This window comes from Microcaecilia unicolor, chromosome 3 (genome assembly GCF_901765095.1).
Source record: "Microcaecilia unicolor chromosome 3, aMicUni1.1, whole genome shotgun sequence".
NCBI lineage: Eukaryota > Metazoa > Chordata > Amphibia > Gymnophiona > Siphonopidae > Microcaecilia > Microcaecilia unicolor.
In genome coordinates this window covers 347,819,659-347,835,560 of record NC_044033.1, presented here as the reverse complement: position 1 = coordinate 347,835,560, position 15,902 = coordinate 347,819,659, and the positions used below count along the sequence as shown (strand labels likewise).

Here is a 15,902-nt window from a genome sequence, read left to right as displayed (position 1 = left end):
TCAACCAGCAGGTGGAGATACAGAACTGAAAACTGAGCTGAGACATATCTCTTGGCATCTAGTCCAGCTCTTCAGTATTTTCTGTCTCCAGCAGGTGAATGGACACATTTTTCAGCCTCTGGTTCCGAGTGATTTGCTTCTGGTCCAGTTGATCAATTGGGCCTCGGTTTAGCTTTGCAGGGGCATGAGTCTGCAGAGTCCTGTCTGGAAGTTTTTAGATCCCTGTCTGTGGTGCCCTTCACCTCTCCCCTGTTTCCTGTGAAGCTCTCCTTTTCCAGCACAACCTTTAAAAAAAAAAAGAAAGAAAGAAAGAGGAAAGAGGTTTGCCTGAGAAGGTGGGAGAGAGTCTCAGTCCTTAGCCCTTTCTTATCTGTGGTAAGACTTATGCAGACTGTGAGCTTGGGGGGGAGCAGCAGACAGTGGCAAGTCCGACTAAAGTTTGACTCAGAACTACTTGGAGCTGTAAGTTCTACTTGGTGCAGGGGAGGAATCCTGATGTACCACTTGTGCTGCGCTGGTGACAGTCAGGGTGAATGGCAATTCCCGCGGAGGCAGCTAAGCGGTATTCAGCTGTGGGACCTTTGGGGTGTTGCAGTGCATGCAGGACGCGGAGGAAACTGTTGCCGGCAGCACATTTTTGTATTCAGCACAGCATCCGAATATGCTGTGGTTTTCAGTCTCTGGCAGGGCCGGTGCGCAGTTTGATGCAGGAGAGTGTGGAAAAGGGCACCATACGCAGGGACATAAGCAGCGCTGTACATATTATATCCAGGTACTTTCTTTGTCCCTAGAGGGCTCACAATCTAAGTTTTTGTACCTGGGACAGTGTGGAGGGTTAAGGGACTTGCCCAAGTTCACAAAGAGCTAATTGAACCCAGGTTGTCAGGATCAAAGCCTGCTACACTAACCATTAGGCCACTGCTCTGTTCCATCTAGAAGTGGGCAGATGAGGCTATCTCTGCTTCTGCGTCCTTATCTGATGGGGCCTTGGACTGTTTAGAGGAGCCACCATTGAAGGATCCGTTAGAAGAGGGAGAGCTTCCTCCTGAGGAGGGGATGAACCATAAGTACTGAAGCTGTTTCATAAAGAGGAGCTCAGTACTCTTATTTCTGAGGCACTGGCAGTGTTTTGCATTGAGGAGCCTTCTGCTTCTGTCAGGAGTTCCATCTTTGTCTATCATGAGGTGGCTTTGAGGTTCTTCTAAAGCCTTTCTGAACTATCACTTCGTTGCTCTTCACAACCTTTTCTCACATTTCAGCCACAATCATAAGGATGCTCAGTTTTCAAGTGAACATTATCTACATGGATTGCGGACTATATAGCTTTTTTTTGTTGTCGGGCTAGTATGGACCCTCGCTCAGAGCAGTGTCCACCTCTACCTAAGAGGAATCCCATTAGTAGACATTTGCAAAGCAGCTACGTGTTCTTCTTCATATAAGTTAATCAAACACTATTGCATTGACAATGCTACAAGATCTCAGACAAGTTGTCCTTTGAAATCTTTTTGCCCAGTCACTCTTCTCTACCCTCCTTCTTCACCAGGTTGTCTTTATATAAATAACTCATTCAGTTTGGGAAGCATCAAGTGTGGCTGCATTAGTCTGATTATTCATGGGGAAAATGAAATTGCTTAATTGTAATGAGGGTTCTTTGTGGATAAAAGGGTAATGCAGACGCACCTTCCCACCCTCCATCCCCTAAAAAAAAAAATATAAAGGCAAAAGAAGACAAAGAGAAACAAAACAGAAACAGGAGGTGGAATCAGATAAGCAAGAAATATAAAAGAATAAATAGAACCCTTTAAGGCCCTTGAATTTTCTTCCATTTTGCTTGCAATAGACTTAACAGCGTAGAGCACTGACATCATTATGGTGGGAAGGATAGGGAGCTTCACATTGGCTAAAAATGTGTAAACAAGCTAGAGAAGACTGTTCCGCATTGTAGGCTCCAGCATGATACAACCAAGTGTGTCTGTCTGCATTATCCTGTGGTCCATGGAGAACCTTCATTACAGGTAAGCAATTTGGCTTTATCTGAAAACCTAATTGGCTGAGGTTTCATCAGAATTGGTTTTGGAATGATTGATCTAAATTCATGTACTAGGAAGGAGGTAATTTCTGAAAGCTATTTACCTGTGTAAATAGGCTGTTGGAAAATTGACAACCCAGTATGTAGCTAAAAGTATGAGCTGGGATCAACATGCACACTTCAGCCCCTGCAAAAGTAGTTAAGACTAGATGTGTGTGTGTGTGGGGGGGGGGGGGGGGGGGTAGCAGCAACATGTGCAGCTTTACATTTTGAAAACTATGGTAGACCAAATGAATATCCAAATAGTGGATTTGTTAAAAATTACAAAATCTAATCTCGATGTAGTCCTGTGTTTTGGCGCCTTTAGTGCCTTCCTCAGGAGTCAGTCAAATACTCTTTGTAGAGAACAAACATAAAGATATACATTATCAAATTATGTACCAACTGTCTCTTTAAAAAGCTACACAAACGTGTGTGTGTATGTATGTATATATATATATATATATATATATATATATATATATATATATATATAAAAGGATACATAGAAACTTAATACAAAATGCATAAATCATTAAAATATATTGGAACCACTAAAATAAATTTATACATAAAACTATATAGTTAAAAAATACTATAGAAATAACTCACATATATTGTCATAGTGAATTAACCACATACAGCTATGAAATGAACACTTAAAGTAAACAATAATAAACAGAACATAATAAATGTCAAATTGAATAACACATACCAGCCAATGATGGTAACAACAAGAAATAGGCAAAGACATCTAAACGTACAGCGTCTAAAACAGATTTGGTAAAATGATGTATAATCATAAAGAATTCACATCTAATATTACCCTAACACAGTTTGATAACTTCCCCCCCCCCCCCCCCCCCCCCCGATTCTATAACAAGGTTTCTGCAGGTAGGTGCCTATTTGTATATGTGTATGTTCAAAAAATAGAACCAAAAACTCCAGATCTGCAGTCAGAAAAAGATTAGTCCCTTAACGCACTCTATAGCAGTGGAAAAAGCCTCAAAGTCCTTCTAAATCTTGAATTGATTTAAAAAGATATGACGGGTCAAATGACCTCTTTCATCATCACTGGCATAAAAAACCACTGCTTGTGCAAATATTCATTTATGATTAACCGTGATTATGCTATGGTAAACACCAAATTCCACACTTATCTTTAAGGTGGATGCTTGCAGCTTAACTGCGCTGTACTCGTTACTCTCAACTGGTGCAGGGCCGACGGTGGCCAGCGTTTCGCAAGGCTGCTTCAGGGCCTCTACCGCACTATCTGTTGAAAGATATACATATCAAAACCTGATGTTATGAATCTAAACACTGAAAATCATAAAGAGCTACCACACTCACCAGGTTGAGAGGACAGCTTCGTCATACACTTCCTTACTCTTTGACTTCTCTGTCAAAAATGGCTTCTCTATAAACAATTTGCTGACGTCAGACGCTATTGAAAGCATCGACGATCTTGAGGGGGTGTTACAAAAAATGACTCCACTCTATACGATGGTTTAGTCCTGCCGGATGCAGAGACCTTAACCTAAATATCCACTTTTGCTCATTTTGTAGAAGGAGCTTTTGATATTCACCTCCTCTCTTGGACTGATAAATGGTTTGAAGTACTACACATCTTAAATCTTCAAAGGAGTGTTGTTGAATTCTACAATGTGTTACTAATGGGAGACCAATTCGATTAGTTATAATGAAACTCTTATGTTCACTTAGTCTCACTGCTAGCAACCTTTTAGTTTGCCCTATATAAATCTTATTGCACGGGCATCGTAAACTATAGATTACTCCACTAGTTTTACAATTCGTGCTTTGTCTCAATACGTATTTCTTATTGTCTACAGGATTAATAAATTCCTGGGTTTCTTCCATAATGGAGCAATAATTACAGCCACCACATTTCTGGTGCCCTTTATGTCCATTAGTGAGTAAAATGGTTGTCGGCAACACTGATGGACAAAGTTGTTCCTTGAGATTCAAACTCCTACTGTACGCTAGCCTCAATTTAATATTTTCAAAAATCGGTAGTGTTTTAATCAAAGACCAATGTTTCTTCAAAGTCTTTGTTAATTCAAATGAATTCATATTGTATTGAGTAACATATGTAATATATGTATCAGAGTCAGACTGCTCGTTTACATTTGGAGTCAGTAGTAATTCTCTAGTATTCCATCTTGCTCTGTTATAAGCTTTCCGAAGTATGTAATCAGGATAGCCTCGTGAAGCTAATCTACGTATTAATCTCTTAGATTGTTTTCTAAACTCAATGTCAGTGGAACAGATCCGCCGATGCCTTAAAAATTGAGAGAACGGTAAATTATCTTAAAGATCTAGGATGACAACTAGTATAATTAAGGAAGGTATTCCTATCCGTGGGTTTATGAAATACAGTTGTACTGATGTCTCCATTGTTGTTAGTGATAAGTACATCTAGAAATGAAATCTGTGTCGCATTAATCTGTGCTGTAAATTTGATGCGTGGATGACTACTATTCAAAACTGATACAAATTGAACTAAAAGTTCTTCATGGCCAGTCCATAGTAAAAAAATGTCATCTATAAATCTGACCCAAAGGGCTACATGCTGATAAAGCTCAGTGGTGTAGATAAATTTCTGCTCAAAGGCTCTCATATATAAGTTCGCTACAGAGGGTGCCATACTCGCACCCATGGCTACACCGGACACTTGCTGATATATTTGCTCTTCAAAAAGAAAAAAATTTCTTTTCATTGCTAGCTCAGCAAGAGCTAAAATAAAAGAAGTAGGAAACCGACTTTGTTCTCTTTCATTTAAAAACATCTCAATCACTTCCATAGCCTCATCTTGTGGTATGACTGTGTATAAAGAAGACACATCTAACGTAGCCATCAACATGCCGTTAATTCTACCGTTGTATGAATCCAATAATTGTAAAAAATGTGTAGTATCCTTTAAATAAGATGCCCCACTTTTTACAAAAGGTTGCAAAAAACAATCGACAAACATCGATAAAGGTTCTAATATTGAGCCTCTACTCGATATGATCGGTCTGCCTGGTGGATCTACAAGTTTTTTGTGTATTTTGGGTAACGTATAGATAACCGGTATCTTGGGGTTCATTGTATTCAAAAAATGAAATTCTTTCTGTGTCAAAACTCCGGCTTTTTAAATCAATTCAAGATTTAGAAGGACTTTGAGGCTTTTTCCACTGCTATAGAGTGCGTTAAGGGACTAATCTTTTTCTGACTGCAGATCTGGAGTTTTTGGTTTTGTTTAACTAGTCGATCTGCTATCGAGCATATTTATATTGTAGTTGATTCTTGTTCAAAAAATAGTACTTACACACATTAGTGCCCTAAGCATTATTCTATAATGGGTGTGTAAATGCTATAGCTTGTGAATGCAAGGTGGGCAGAGCATGGGAAGTACATTGGTGGAGCTCCTATAATACTGTAAGTTACATGTGTCCTTGCTCCATCTAGACACCTGCAGTTAATCCATGTCTATGGCTGGCGTAACTGCAGGTACCTAAATGTGATTCACACCAATACCAGATTACGCTAGTATTATGTGATGGAATCTGGGTGTCCAAATGCCATTATAGGATAGACTGTCACCAAGTGGCATCAAGGTGCTTACAATTAGGTGTGAACTTGGAGTTGCCCCCTTATAAGTTTGGCAGCTGCCGTTAAATGCACAAGTGCTTTTGAATATTGACCTGTGAGTGGTGTATGAATATAATATGTAAGTTGCAAAACATTTTAATTTTCCAGGTTCTGTTATGGCACACAGCTTTCAGGAAATAATCAAAGAAAGGTGTTCTGCTTGACTTTGTACATAATTGTTTATTTTGATATGAACTCTTTTTGAGGGCTAGTGTAATGTGAAGTGGGTATTTTCTTTTGTGTTCCAAGAATGTGGTAAAATGCAGTAAGCAGTGGATCCAAGCACAGCAGTACAAGAGGTGGAATCTTCGTTGTTTGAAGCTTCAGCCCCTTTCCCCAGTTCCCAGGTATGTGCATACTTGTATTAATAATTGTGCAAGAACTATAAAGGTTTATTGACAGTTGCAATAAAAATAGGTTTCTATTTAATCTTTTGAATAAAATTTGACAGTGGATTCTTGTGTTTGAAAACTCAAGCCTTAACAAATCTGTTAATCTACTGTGTCCCCAGCCTCCTTGGTGTTCTTGCTGCTAGAGGCTAGCGAGTATGATGGGGTGCTCATATAACCCCCCAAAAAGTGCATAAATGAATGGTTTTTGTTATGTTGTGCCTTGAACAGTTGTGTGAAGGATTAAGTTTTCCTGGTAAGTATTTTTATGTACTGTGAAGGTGACGCACAAATTTGCATGAAGAATTGGTCATAGGCAATTGCCCTATGGATTGACTAATGGAAAAAGTTTCTAGAAGATGAGTGGATGTTACTAATTTATCCATTATACTATGTAAGCCGCATTGAACCTGCTAATAAGTGGGGAAAACGCTGGGTATAAGCGTAATAAATAATAAATAGCTTTACAAATATAGCTTCTAGTACAGTATTACGAATGACATTTTGAACAATCTGTTACAGTTAATTTTAGGTTGCTGTTTACTAAGACTACTTGGTGTGTTTATGGTTGTAAGGAATTTATCTTGTGCAATCTGGATGGACCGTACAGGTCTTTATCTGCCGTCATCTACTATGTTTCTATGTAAGGATACGTATTAAAGTTGGTATTCAGCAGCGTGGGCGCCATATAACTTTAAGATGGCAATTTAAGATGGCATACTATGTAAGCCGCATTGAACCTGCTAATAAGTGGGGAAAACGCTGGGTATAAGCGTAATAAATAATAAATAGCTTTACAAATATAGCTTCTAGTACAGTATTACGAATGACATTTTGAACAATCTGTTACAGTTAATTTTAGGTTGCTGTTTACTAAGACTACTTGGTGTGTTTATGGTTGTAAGGAATTTATCTTGTGCAATCTGGATGGACCGTACAGGTCTTTATCTGCCGTCATCTACTATGTTTCTATGTAAGGATACGTATTAAAGTTGGTATTCAGCAGCGTGGGCGCCATATAACTTTAAGATGGCAATTTTCTCTGAGGATAAGCAAGACACTCTGTTCTCACATAGGACGAATGCCCCAGCATTCTATCTCTCTAAGAAACTTTTGGTAGCAACCCACCACGCATGTAGAAGTGCTTTCCCACTTAGTGTGAGCACGCGGGACTAACAGTCCTTTGTTTTCCACGGAGCAGAAAGGTCATGTCTGTGAGCTCTCCTCAGTGCGTCAAATTTATTGTTTTATTTTTCCAGTCAGTCTTTCCCTTGTGGTACATTCCTTGTTTAATATTTTTTTTATCATTTCTCATTCTTGCTCCTCCGTTTAGTTTTTGAAGTGTTTGTCAAGGTTTTTTTACTTTTTCTTTTCACGGCTGTTGAGGCCTGCTTAGACCTGAGCATCGGCCGGGGTATTTTTTACCATTTTCTCTTCTTTGGTGAGATGTTTTTCCTCTCACAATTAAACCATTTGATTTTGCATCAGCTATTTTTTCCTTCCATGTCTCATAAACTTCCCAGTGGTTTCAAGCGGTGTGCTAGGTGAAACAGAGTCCTCTCGGTCACAGACCCTCATAATCTGGGTCTGTCATGCCTAGGCCCTGACAGCCAGGCTTATGATTGTGTTCTTTGTTTGAACATGCAGAAAAGAACCCAGAAAAGCAGAGAGGCTCAGCGCAAGAAATATTTTGGCACTTCTAAGACTGGCTCGTCGATTTCTGTATCAGAGGCATCGGTCCCCATGGCTGCAGGAGCATTGAGATTTTCCCCCAGCCTTGACATTGGGTGCTGCCTGGATTCGATGACATCCTTGTCGGCGCTGAAGGATCCCATTCTGAGCACCGAGTGAAGGCAAAGAAGCCATCAGCATCGGACCTCCTCAAAGAACAGTGCTGGGAGCTCTGGTACGTTGGCATCACCAGCACCCGAGAAGTGTCAGATCCGAGAGAGTTGCTCCCCCTCTGTTGAAGTGATGGTGACGCATCAGTCTTTCCTGTAGCTGGGACGCCTGCTTCTGATTCAGCTCTAACATCTTTGCAGGTAGCCCCTACACTGGCCCTGACCTTGCCTTTACTGATGCCTGCCCTTGAGGAACAGTTCCGGGTAAGTCTCCAGGAGATGCTGGGGTGTCTCCTAGGGCGTTACGATGCAGAGGCATTGAGGACACTTGTGTCACCTTTGGAACCGCTGCTGCCTGTTTTGGAGATCCACGACTTGCAGGGCATCGGAGCTGGCAGCACTTTGGGGGAGGAAGCTACCCCAGAGAGGCTCTGTACCTGAGCACCCCCCATTGGGGCCTGGTCAGTCTTCTAGTAGGCTGAGGCAAGCACAGACTGAGACCTCCCATGATGAATACTTTGGGGGCTTCTGATAATCAGTTGTAAGAGTGCGCAATTGATAAAGAGAGGTTTAAATAATATGGTCCACTTGTTTTTGCATAGATAGACTTGAAAACATTATTTCTAAATTACGAAGCGATGACTTAATTGAGAAATTTACACCCTGATAATTCAATGTAGTAGGCAGTGAAGGATCCAAACTTCTCCCAATAAACCTAATTTCTGTTTTAGTATAGTTAAGAAACAGGTTTTGATGTCGCATCCAATTGCTGATTTTATCCAAATACATAGCCAAGGTATGTGACAGGCTCTGCATATTGTCTGGTAATGGAAAAGAAATTGGATATCATCCTCATACATTCAGAAAGATAAACCTAGATCCTGAAATACCCTACTTAATGATGTCATATACAAATTGAAAAGAAGTGCTGATAGGGCAGATCCTTGTGGGACATCCAGATGTACTGAATATCTTTCAAAAAATATACTTATCAATTGGTTAGATAAGATTCAAACCATTGTTAAAACTGTCACGTATTTCCATCTTATACAACTCTTGTAGTAAGATGAAGTGATCCACCATATTAAAAGCAGATGATTTTATCCAATATTACCAGGCAAAAACATGCATTCCGGTCCATAGCCAGCCGCATCTCATCCGTCATGGACAAAATACTGCACCCAACAGCAGAGGAAGTGTTCTTCAGTAGGCACACACGTTCAGTAAGAAACCAAAAAAAGATAGCAGGAAGATAAAAAAAATTGTTCCCGTTTTTACTTCGATTTCCAGCAGTCACCAAATTAAAATCAATTAAACATCTTTCTTTATCTATACAATACCAGATGGTAGAAATTTGGAATTCATTATCTTTTTTTTCTTAAGATCTTGCAGATGCTGTTTGTGTTCTAGGAAACATTTGAAAGTGTTTTTCTTTCACAAATTTGGCCTCCTGAATACTGATTTCAATTAATTGCTGATTATACTGTTTTGTTTTTTTTTGCTGCAAATGTCTAGGGTATAATAGTTTGGTGATGTTTTTAGATTGATGATTGTATTTAGCTGTGATTCCTGAACATGTTAGTCTGGTTTCTTATCAGTAGAATCCACCCTGAACTGTAATAAGTAGTGGTGGAATAGAAGACATGATATAACAAATTTTTTTAAGGAAAACGAACAAGGATTTGCACTTACTATGCAGATACATTTCAGACCAAAACTACACCCACAGCTTTAAAAAATCAAAAACTATGTGTGTAGTTTTCTCCCCCAATCTAACCCTCTCCAAAAATGTTTCCATTGCAATGAAGGTAAAAATAAGTACATTATGAAATAAAGCACACACTTTTACCTCCAAATAAGACAGGTATAATTTAGAGTTGCAGGCTGACAGAATTGTGGAAAAGTATTTATAAAAATCAGTTTTGTCTGTGTTGTCCGCTGCTCAGTTTTAAACTATTTGGTGTTTTAATGATCTTGCCCTTAGTATTGCCAGCATTCTGACATCCTTTTGCAGAACTGCTTTAGTGAAATTCTCAGTCCGTAAGTACTAGACGTCACTGATCTACACCATCTGATGACCAGCTGCTGATTAATGATAGTTGATGTGAAAGGCTTTGCACAATTCTCGTCTTATTGCCAGATGGAAATAGTTTGCTCTCTGAGATATGGGCTGCCATTCTGCTTAAATGAAAAGGTTTTACTTAGTTTGGCTGTCGGAGAATATTAGAAATTAAGCATAAGAGATTTTTTTTGAAATGTAATTCTCTTGAGATAGAGTATTCTACTCCAAACATGGCAATGCTGATATATTTGAGGGGTTCTTTGGAAAAGATTAGGTTTTTATTATTGCTTTGTGTGCTAGGCTTTTTGGTGGAAGAGAGAGATTTTTGTTGCACTTGTCTACCTTTTTTGAGTAGCGTTTCTGGAAGGAAAAAAGATGTATAATATTGCTGTGTGTGTGCGTGCCTCTCTGTGTGTGCATGCATACTTGTGTTCTCCTAATAACTTGTGTACAGATTTGTATGGACTAATTAGGCAGGACATGAAAATTTTAACAAGGGTATAAGTTTCTCAGATCCAAGAATAAATATTTTTTGATTGATGCATGCGTGTGCCTTGGAAAGTGGGCTCTCTTTTATTTTTAGATACAACTTCAATATCAATTTAGGGCTTATAGACCACTAAGTCCTCTTGATCAGAGTTCAATGCGGTGTAAATAATCTATAAGATGTTAATTTATAGAAACATATTATACAAACATAGTTAAAAATCAAAGTATTAAGTCAATTAAAATTAAAACATACATTACTGTAACTCAGAAAAGGCATTTTAAATGGTAAAAGAAATACAAAAACATTAATAGACTACAATTTGTGTGCGGAGCATCACCCCAAATTCTTTTTTGCCCAAGTGGTCTAGACGTTTGGGGTGTTTGCCAGGATGTGTATTTGAGAATTCTGCACTTCCTCTCATTCTTAGCCGAAATTGGGTGGCGGAGTAGGTGGGGGGAAGAGGGGTTGGTGGTTGGGAGGCGAGGATAGTGGAGGGCAGACTTATACGGTCTGTGCCAGAGCCGGTGATGGGAGGCGGGACTGGTGGTTGGGAGGCGGGGAATCCTGCTGGGCAGACTTATACGGTCTGTGCCCTGAAAAAGACAGGTACAAATCAAGGTAAGGTATACACATATGAGTTACCTTGTTGGGCAGACTGGATGGACCATGCAGGTCTTTTTCTGCCGTCATCTACTATGCTACTATTCTTCATGGGTACTGGTACAATACAGGGCTAAAATATAATACCATCTCTGATTTTCAAGACTGTTAATGGAAATGAGTCATACTTGAACAGATATCCCTCTAGAATGGGGTGGGCAACTTCTTTGATTTAACACTGTATTTCAGATTTTTTATTTTATTTTAATTATTTTAGTAAAATGTTTGATTGAAGGTTTTTACTTGGACATGTATTATTCCCCTGATATTCAAAGCTATTTTAACCAACTAGAAATGGCTGCTGACCGGTTAAATTCTATATGGTGAATGGTTATATTTGTGTGCCTGATGCAAAAAGCTCCTGTCTCTCAAAGAATGAGTCCGTTGAGACTAGAATAGCAGACTTGGAGGAGCTGAGGGAGACAGAGAGGTGCATGGATGATACCTACAGGGACATTGTAGAGAAGTCCCACCTCCAGACTGGCAGCCCCTGTGCTGCCTTGCAGGAGGGAGGTCTCCTAGAAGGAGAGCATCACCCTGGTGAAGTAGAAAATACTGCTGTAGCCAGGACCTGCCCACGAGGGGATGCGCTATCTTCTCGCACCGAGGATATGTCTCCGAGAACGTTTGCCCAGTTGGGAAGAGTTAGGACAGCTGTTGTAGCTGGTTTGATCAATAGGCATGTAGATATCTAGGTGACTGGTAGAAGTGAGGATCGCCTGGTGACTTGCTTTCCTGTTGTGAAGGTGGCGGAGCACACGCATCACCTAGACAGGATTTTAGATAGTGCTGGGGAGGAGCCGGCTGTCTTGGTACATGTGGGTACCAATGACGTAAGAAAATGTGGGAGGGAAGTTCTGGAAGCCAAATTTAGGCTCTTAGGTAGAAAGCTGAAGTCAGATCTGCCAGGGTAGCATTTTCAGAACCCAAAAGGGCAGGCAGAGCTCCAAAGTCTCAATGTGTGGTTGAGCTGATGGTGCAGGGATGAGGGATTTAGATTATTAGGAACTGGGTGACATTCTGGGAAAGGGGGAGACTGTTCCGAAAGGATGGGCTCCACCTTAACTGGGGTTGAACCAGGCTACTGGCTCTAAGTTTTAAAAAGGAGATAGAGCAGCTTTTAAACTAGAATGGTGGTGGTGGGGGGGGGGGGGGGGGGGGGGGGTGGGAAGCAGACAGTCACCCAGGAGTGCATGGTTCGATGCGGAGTATCCTTGAAGGATACTATTGAAACAGGACTTTTAGGGAATCCCAGTACAGAGGTTTCAACAATGCTGAAAGTAAACCAGGTGTGCTTAATGAGAGAGCAGGATAAAGGATGCACATTATCCCCTTCAACTTCTAAGCAGCTTGTTGATCCAAGGAAATTGGACGGAGGTTACGCTATATGAAAGAGGGAATTGAGTCAATTAAAATAAACATTCCACATGAAATAGATAGCGTGGAATCATTATGGATAGAAATTCCATGTGTGATGGGAAGGAGTATTTTTGTAGGGCTGTACTACCATCCCCTGTGACAGAACGAACAGACAGATGAAGAAATGTTTACAGAGATTAGGAAAGCTGGTAAATTGGTCAACAGTGTAATAATGGGTAATTTCTAAGTCGTGTAATTGAAAAGGGGACATGGCCATTGGGATGTGGGCATTTCTAAAATCTATGCACATTATAGAATCCACCCGCTCTACGCCTAATTTAGGCATCAGGATTTACGTTAAGTAAAACATGGCATAAATGGCCGTGACTAAATTTGGTCATGTGGAGAGGGGCTCGGCGTAATCCTATATACCGCGTGGCAATTTAAACCTATTCTATAAAATTAAGGCATACTGTAGAGAATATGCCTAGGCATATTTTTTTCCACACAGAATTTTCAGGTGCTATTCATAGAATCTAGCCCTAACTGTGGAGTCGGAGTTGGTAAAAAAAAAATATATATGTATATACAGACTTGAACTGCAAAATAAAAATTTACAACATGGTAAATTTATCATTTTATACTTTCTTTTTTTTCTTTTCTTTTTATTCATTTATACATTATTCAGCTGTAAAAGAGATGATACGGAAACTGGAAATAACAACTTAAATCAATTATCCCTATTAGCATTAAACGGAAAGAAATATTTCACCTTTGACCATTATAACTAGGGAAATCTGATCCAAGAAAATGAAAATAAAAATACATTTTATCATATTTATTTTATTTATTTGGTGCAGTTGTACCCCACATTTTCCCATATAATGACTAATAGTTACTGCTATCCATCTTACCTCCTCCAGCCTATCATACAGTGTGCTGTTAGTTAACAGTTACATTAACCCAGGGGTAGGCAACTCCGGTCCTCGAGAGCCCCAGGCAGGTCAGGTTTTCAGGATATCCACAATGAATATACAGGAGATAGATTTGCAAGTACTGCCTCCTTGGTATGCAAATTTATCTCCTGCGTATTCATTGTGGATATCCTGAAAACCTGACCTGCCTGGGGCTCTCGAGGACTGGAATTGCCTACCTCTGCATTAACCTCTTCTTTAGATAACAAAAATTCTTCTAACTGTTTAGGATCAAAGAATTTAAATTGATTAGTTTGAAACAATATTCGACATATACAAGGAAATTTAAGTACAAAATTAGCCCCTAGAGCTAAAGTCCTCTGGCGCATGGCCAAAAAAGCCTTCCGCCTTTTCTACGTTTCTCTAGACAAAGGATAAATTCTTATTTTAGATCCTAAGAACAGAGAATCCAAGTGTCTGAAGGAAAGTTTCAAAACAGCATCTCGATCCATCTCCAAGGCAAAAGAAACCACTATAGTAGTTCTCTGAGTGATAACTTCAAGTGAAGATTCTAAAAAAGATGTCAGGTTCATACCGTCTCCTGTTTGTGGTTGAAAAATCCCACCATCTAGTTTTCTATTCATTTGTAAATATTGTACCCGCACTAAAGGAGGCAGTGAGTCACTTGGCATCCCTACAATGTCAACCAAATATTTATTTTGCCCTATCAATTGGTGATATTAAAGGGGATCTAGGAAAGTTGGTTAGTCTCAAGTTGAGTTTTCTGGATTGACTCTCCAAATATTCTAAACGATGGAAGGTAAAATTTCTTTCCCTAATTGAGACGTGACCCAAAGTTTCCAGTGTTTGTAATTTTTTGCTTAATTGTTTCACCTCAGAGGATTGTTGGGCAGTTGTCTGTGCCTGAATAAGGACTGCTTCAGACAATACATTAATTTCAGCGGAGAGTTTAGCAGTTATTGATAGCAAAGAAGAGTGTAAAGTAAAAGTCAAGTCCCAGAGTGACTCCATTGTCACTATGGCAGGTTTAACTAAAGCCCCGAAGAAAGAGCAGGGGGGAGCGTTAAGGATCTGGTTCAGCGTACTCAGTCTGTGTAGGCAAAATTTGTGCAGGAATTCGTTCTTCCACCAAGCCCCTGTCCTAAGCGCTTCTCTCAGCATGGGCAGGTTCCCTCTCTGCATGTTTGGTTCCTTTCCACTTGGAATCCGAGTTGCAGGACTTGCCTCCATGTCTTCCCTTCCTGGCTGTGGGGAAGCCGCACGCTGGGCGGGGCTCAGGGAGACCCCGATTGGCGCCGATAGCAGGGGGAGGAGGTTTGTTTGGGTCCAGTCGTCAGCCCAAACTGCTCCAACGTCAGTTGCTGCAACAGGTGGGTCCCGGTGGGGGTAGAGGGAGAACCCTGCACTTTACCTCTCTTTTTTCCCCATTGCACAGGGGATTCAGAGACCTTTCACAGCGATTGTTTGGAGTGAATTTGTGCGTCTGAAGCAGTGACTCACTATGCGACCATCTTGGATCTCCATTTTATACTTTCATGTTTAAAAAAAAATGTTTTGTTCAGGCTCGTTGTTCAAACTTCATATAAATATTTTTTTTTGGTCTATTAGGCCTGATTTTGTACATAAATATCTGTTTCTGTAATTAAATTTCTTTTAGATTCACTATACATAGTAGGAGTCGGAGTTGGACAGTAGAAAGATAAAAGGCGTCGGAGTTGGTGTACTGATTCCACAGCCCTGATTATACTGTTAATAACTGTCCTAATAACTGCCTTCGTTCAGTCTATAAAGTTTCATTAAATTGCTTCAGATTTCAAGACCCTTTTTCCACACCCTGTTTTGACCTCTTCTGGTGTGGGCACCACTGGTTTAAGTGTCTCTGCCCTAGGCTAAAGGCTACGTGTCTGTGTTAAGCTGGTTCTCCCAGGATAAGCAGGTTTTCATATTCTCACAGCTGGGTGGTATCATCTGATGGAGCCTGATGTAGACACTGACTAGCAAAACTGAGAACTTTCTAGTAGCGTCCCACCGCGTGAGTGCGGGTCCCTCAGTCTTGTTTTTCCACAGAGCAGGGAGGATGCATTTTGTGTTCGCCTCACAGTGCAATCTCTTTCACAGTGCCTTCCTGATCAGGTATATTTCCTTTTCTAGGCTATTTTTTAATTCTTCTTTTTCTTTCTAATTTCCCTTTATTTTAGTTAGTTTCTTTGGCTCCTTTATTTTTTATGAGCTGCTAGTCTTGAAAGCTGCCTCTTTTTTGGCTCACAATTGAGCAGCTTAATTTGGTCGCAATTCTTTTCTCGATGTCCCAGAAGACCCCCAGTGGCTTCAAAAGTTGTGCCTAATGTAGTTGGGTGATTTTTGTGATGGACCCGCACTCTCGAGCTGCAAACTACTCGGGCATCAAGGTCGCATGCGCTAGCTGCAGATCAGCCCGAGATTCCTTC

General features: G+C 40.3%; 1 protein-coding gene across 1 annotated transcript in view; it reads left to right on the top strand.

Annotated features, from left to right (window-relative positions):
* MTHFD1L (methylenetetrahydrofolate dehydrogenase (NADP+ dependent) 1 like) overlaps positions 1–15,902 on the top strand; it is a gene marked incomplete at its 5' end in the record, with an annotated part of 452,100 nt that overhangs the window by 89,420 nt on the left and 346,778 nt on the right. Inside the window, 1 exon segment of the mRNA XM_030195103.1 lies at positions 5,969–6,066. Coding sequence (XP_030050963.1) covers positions 5,969–6,066 — 98 coding nt within the window.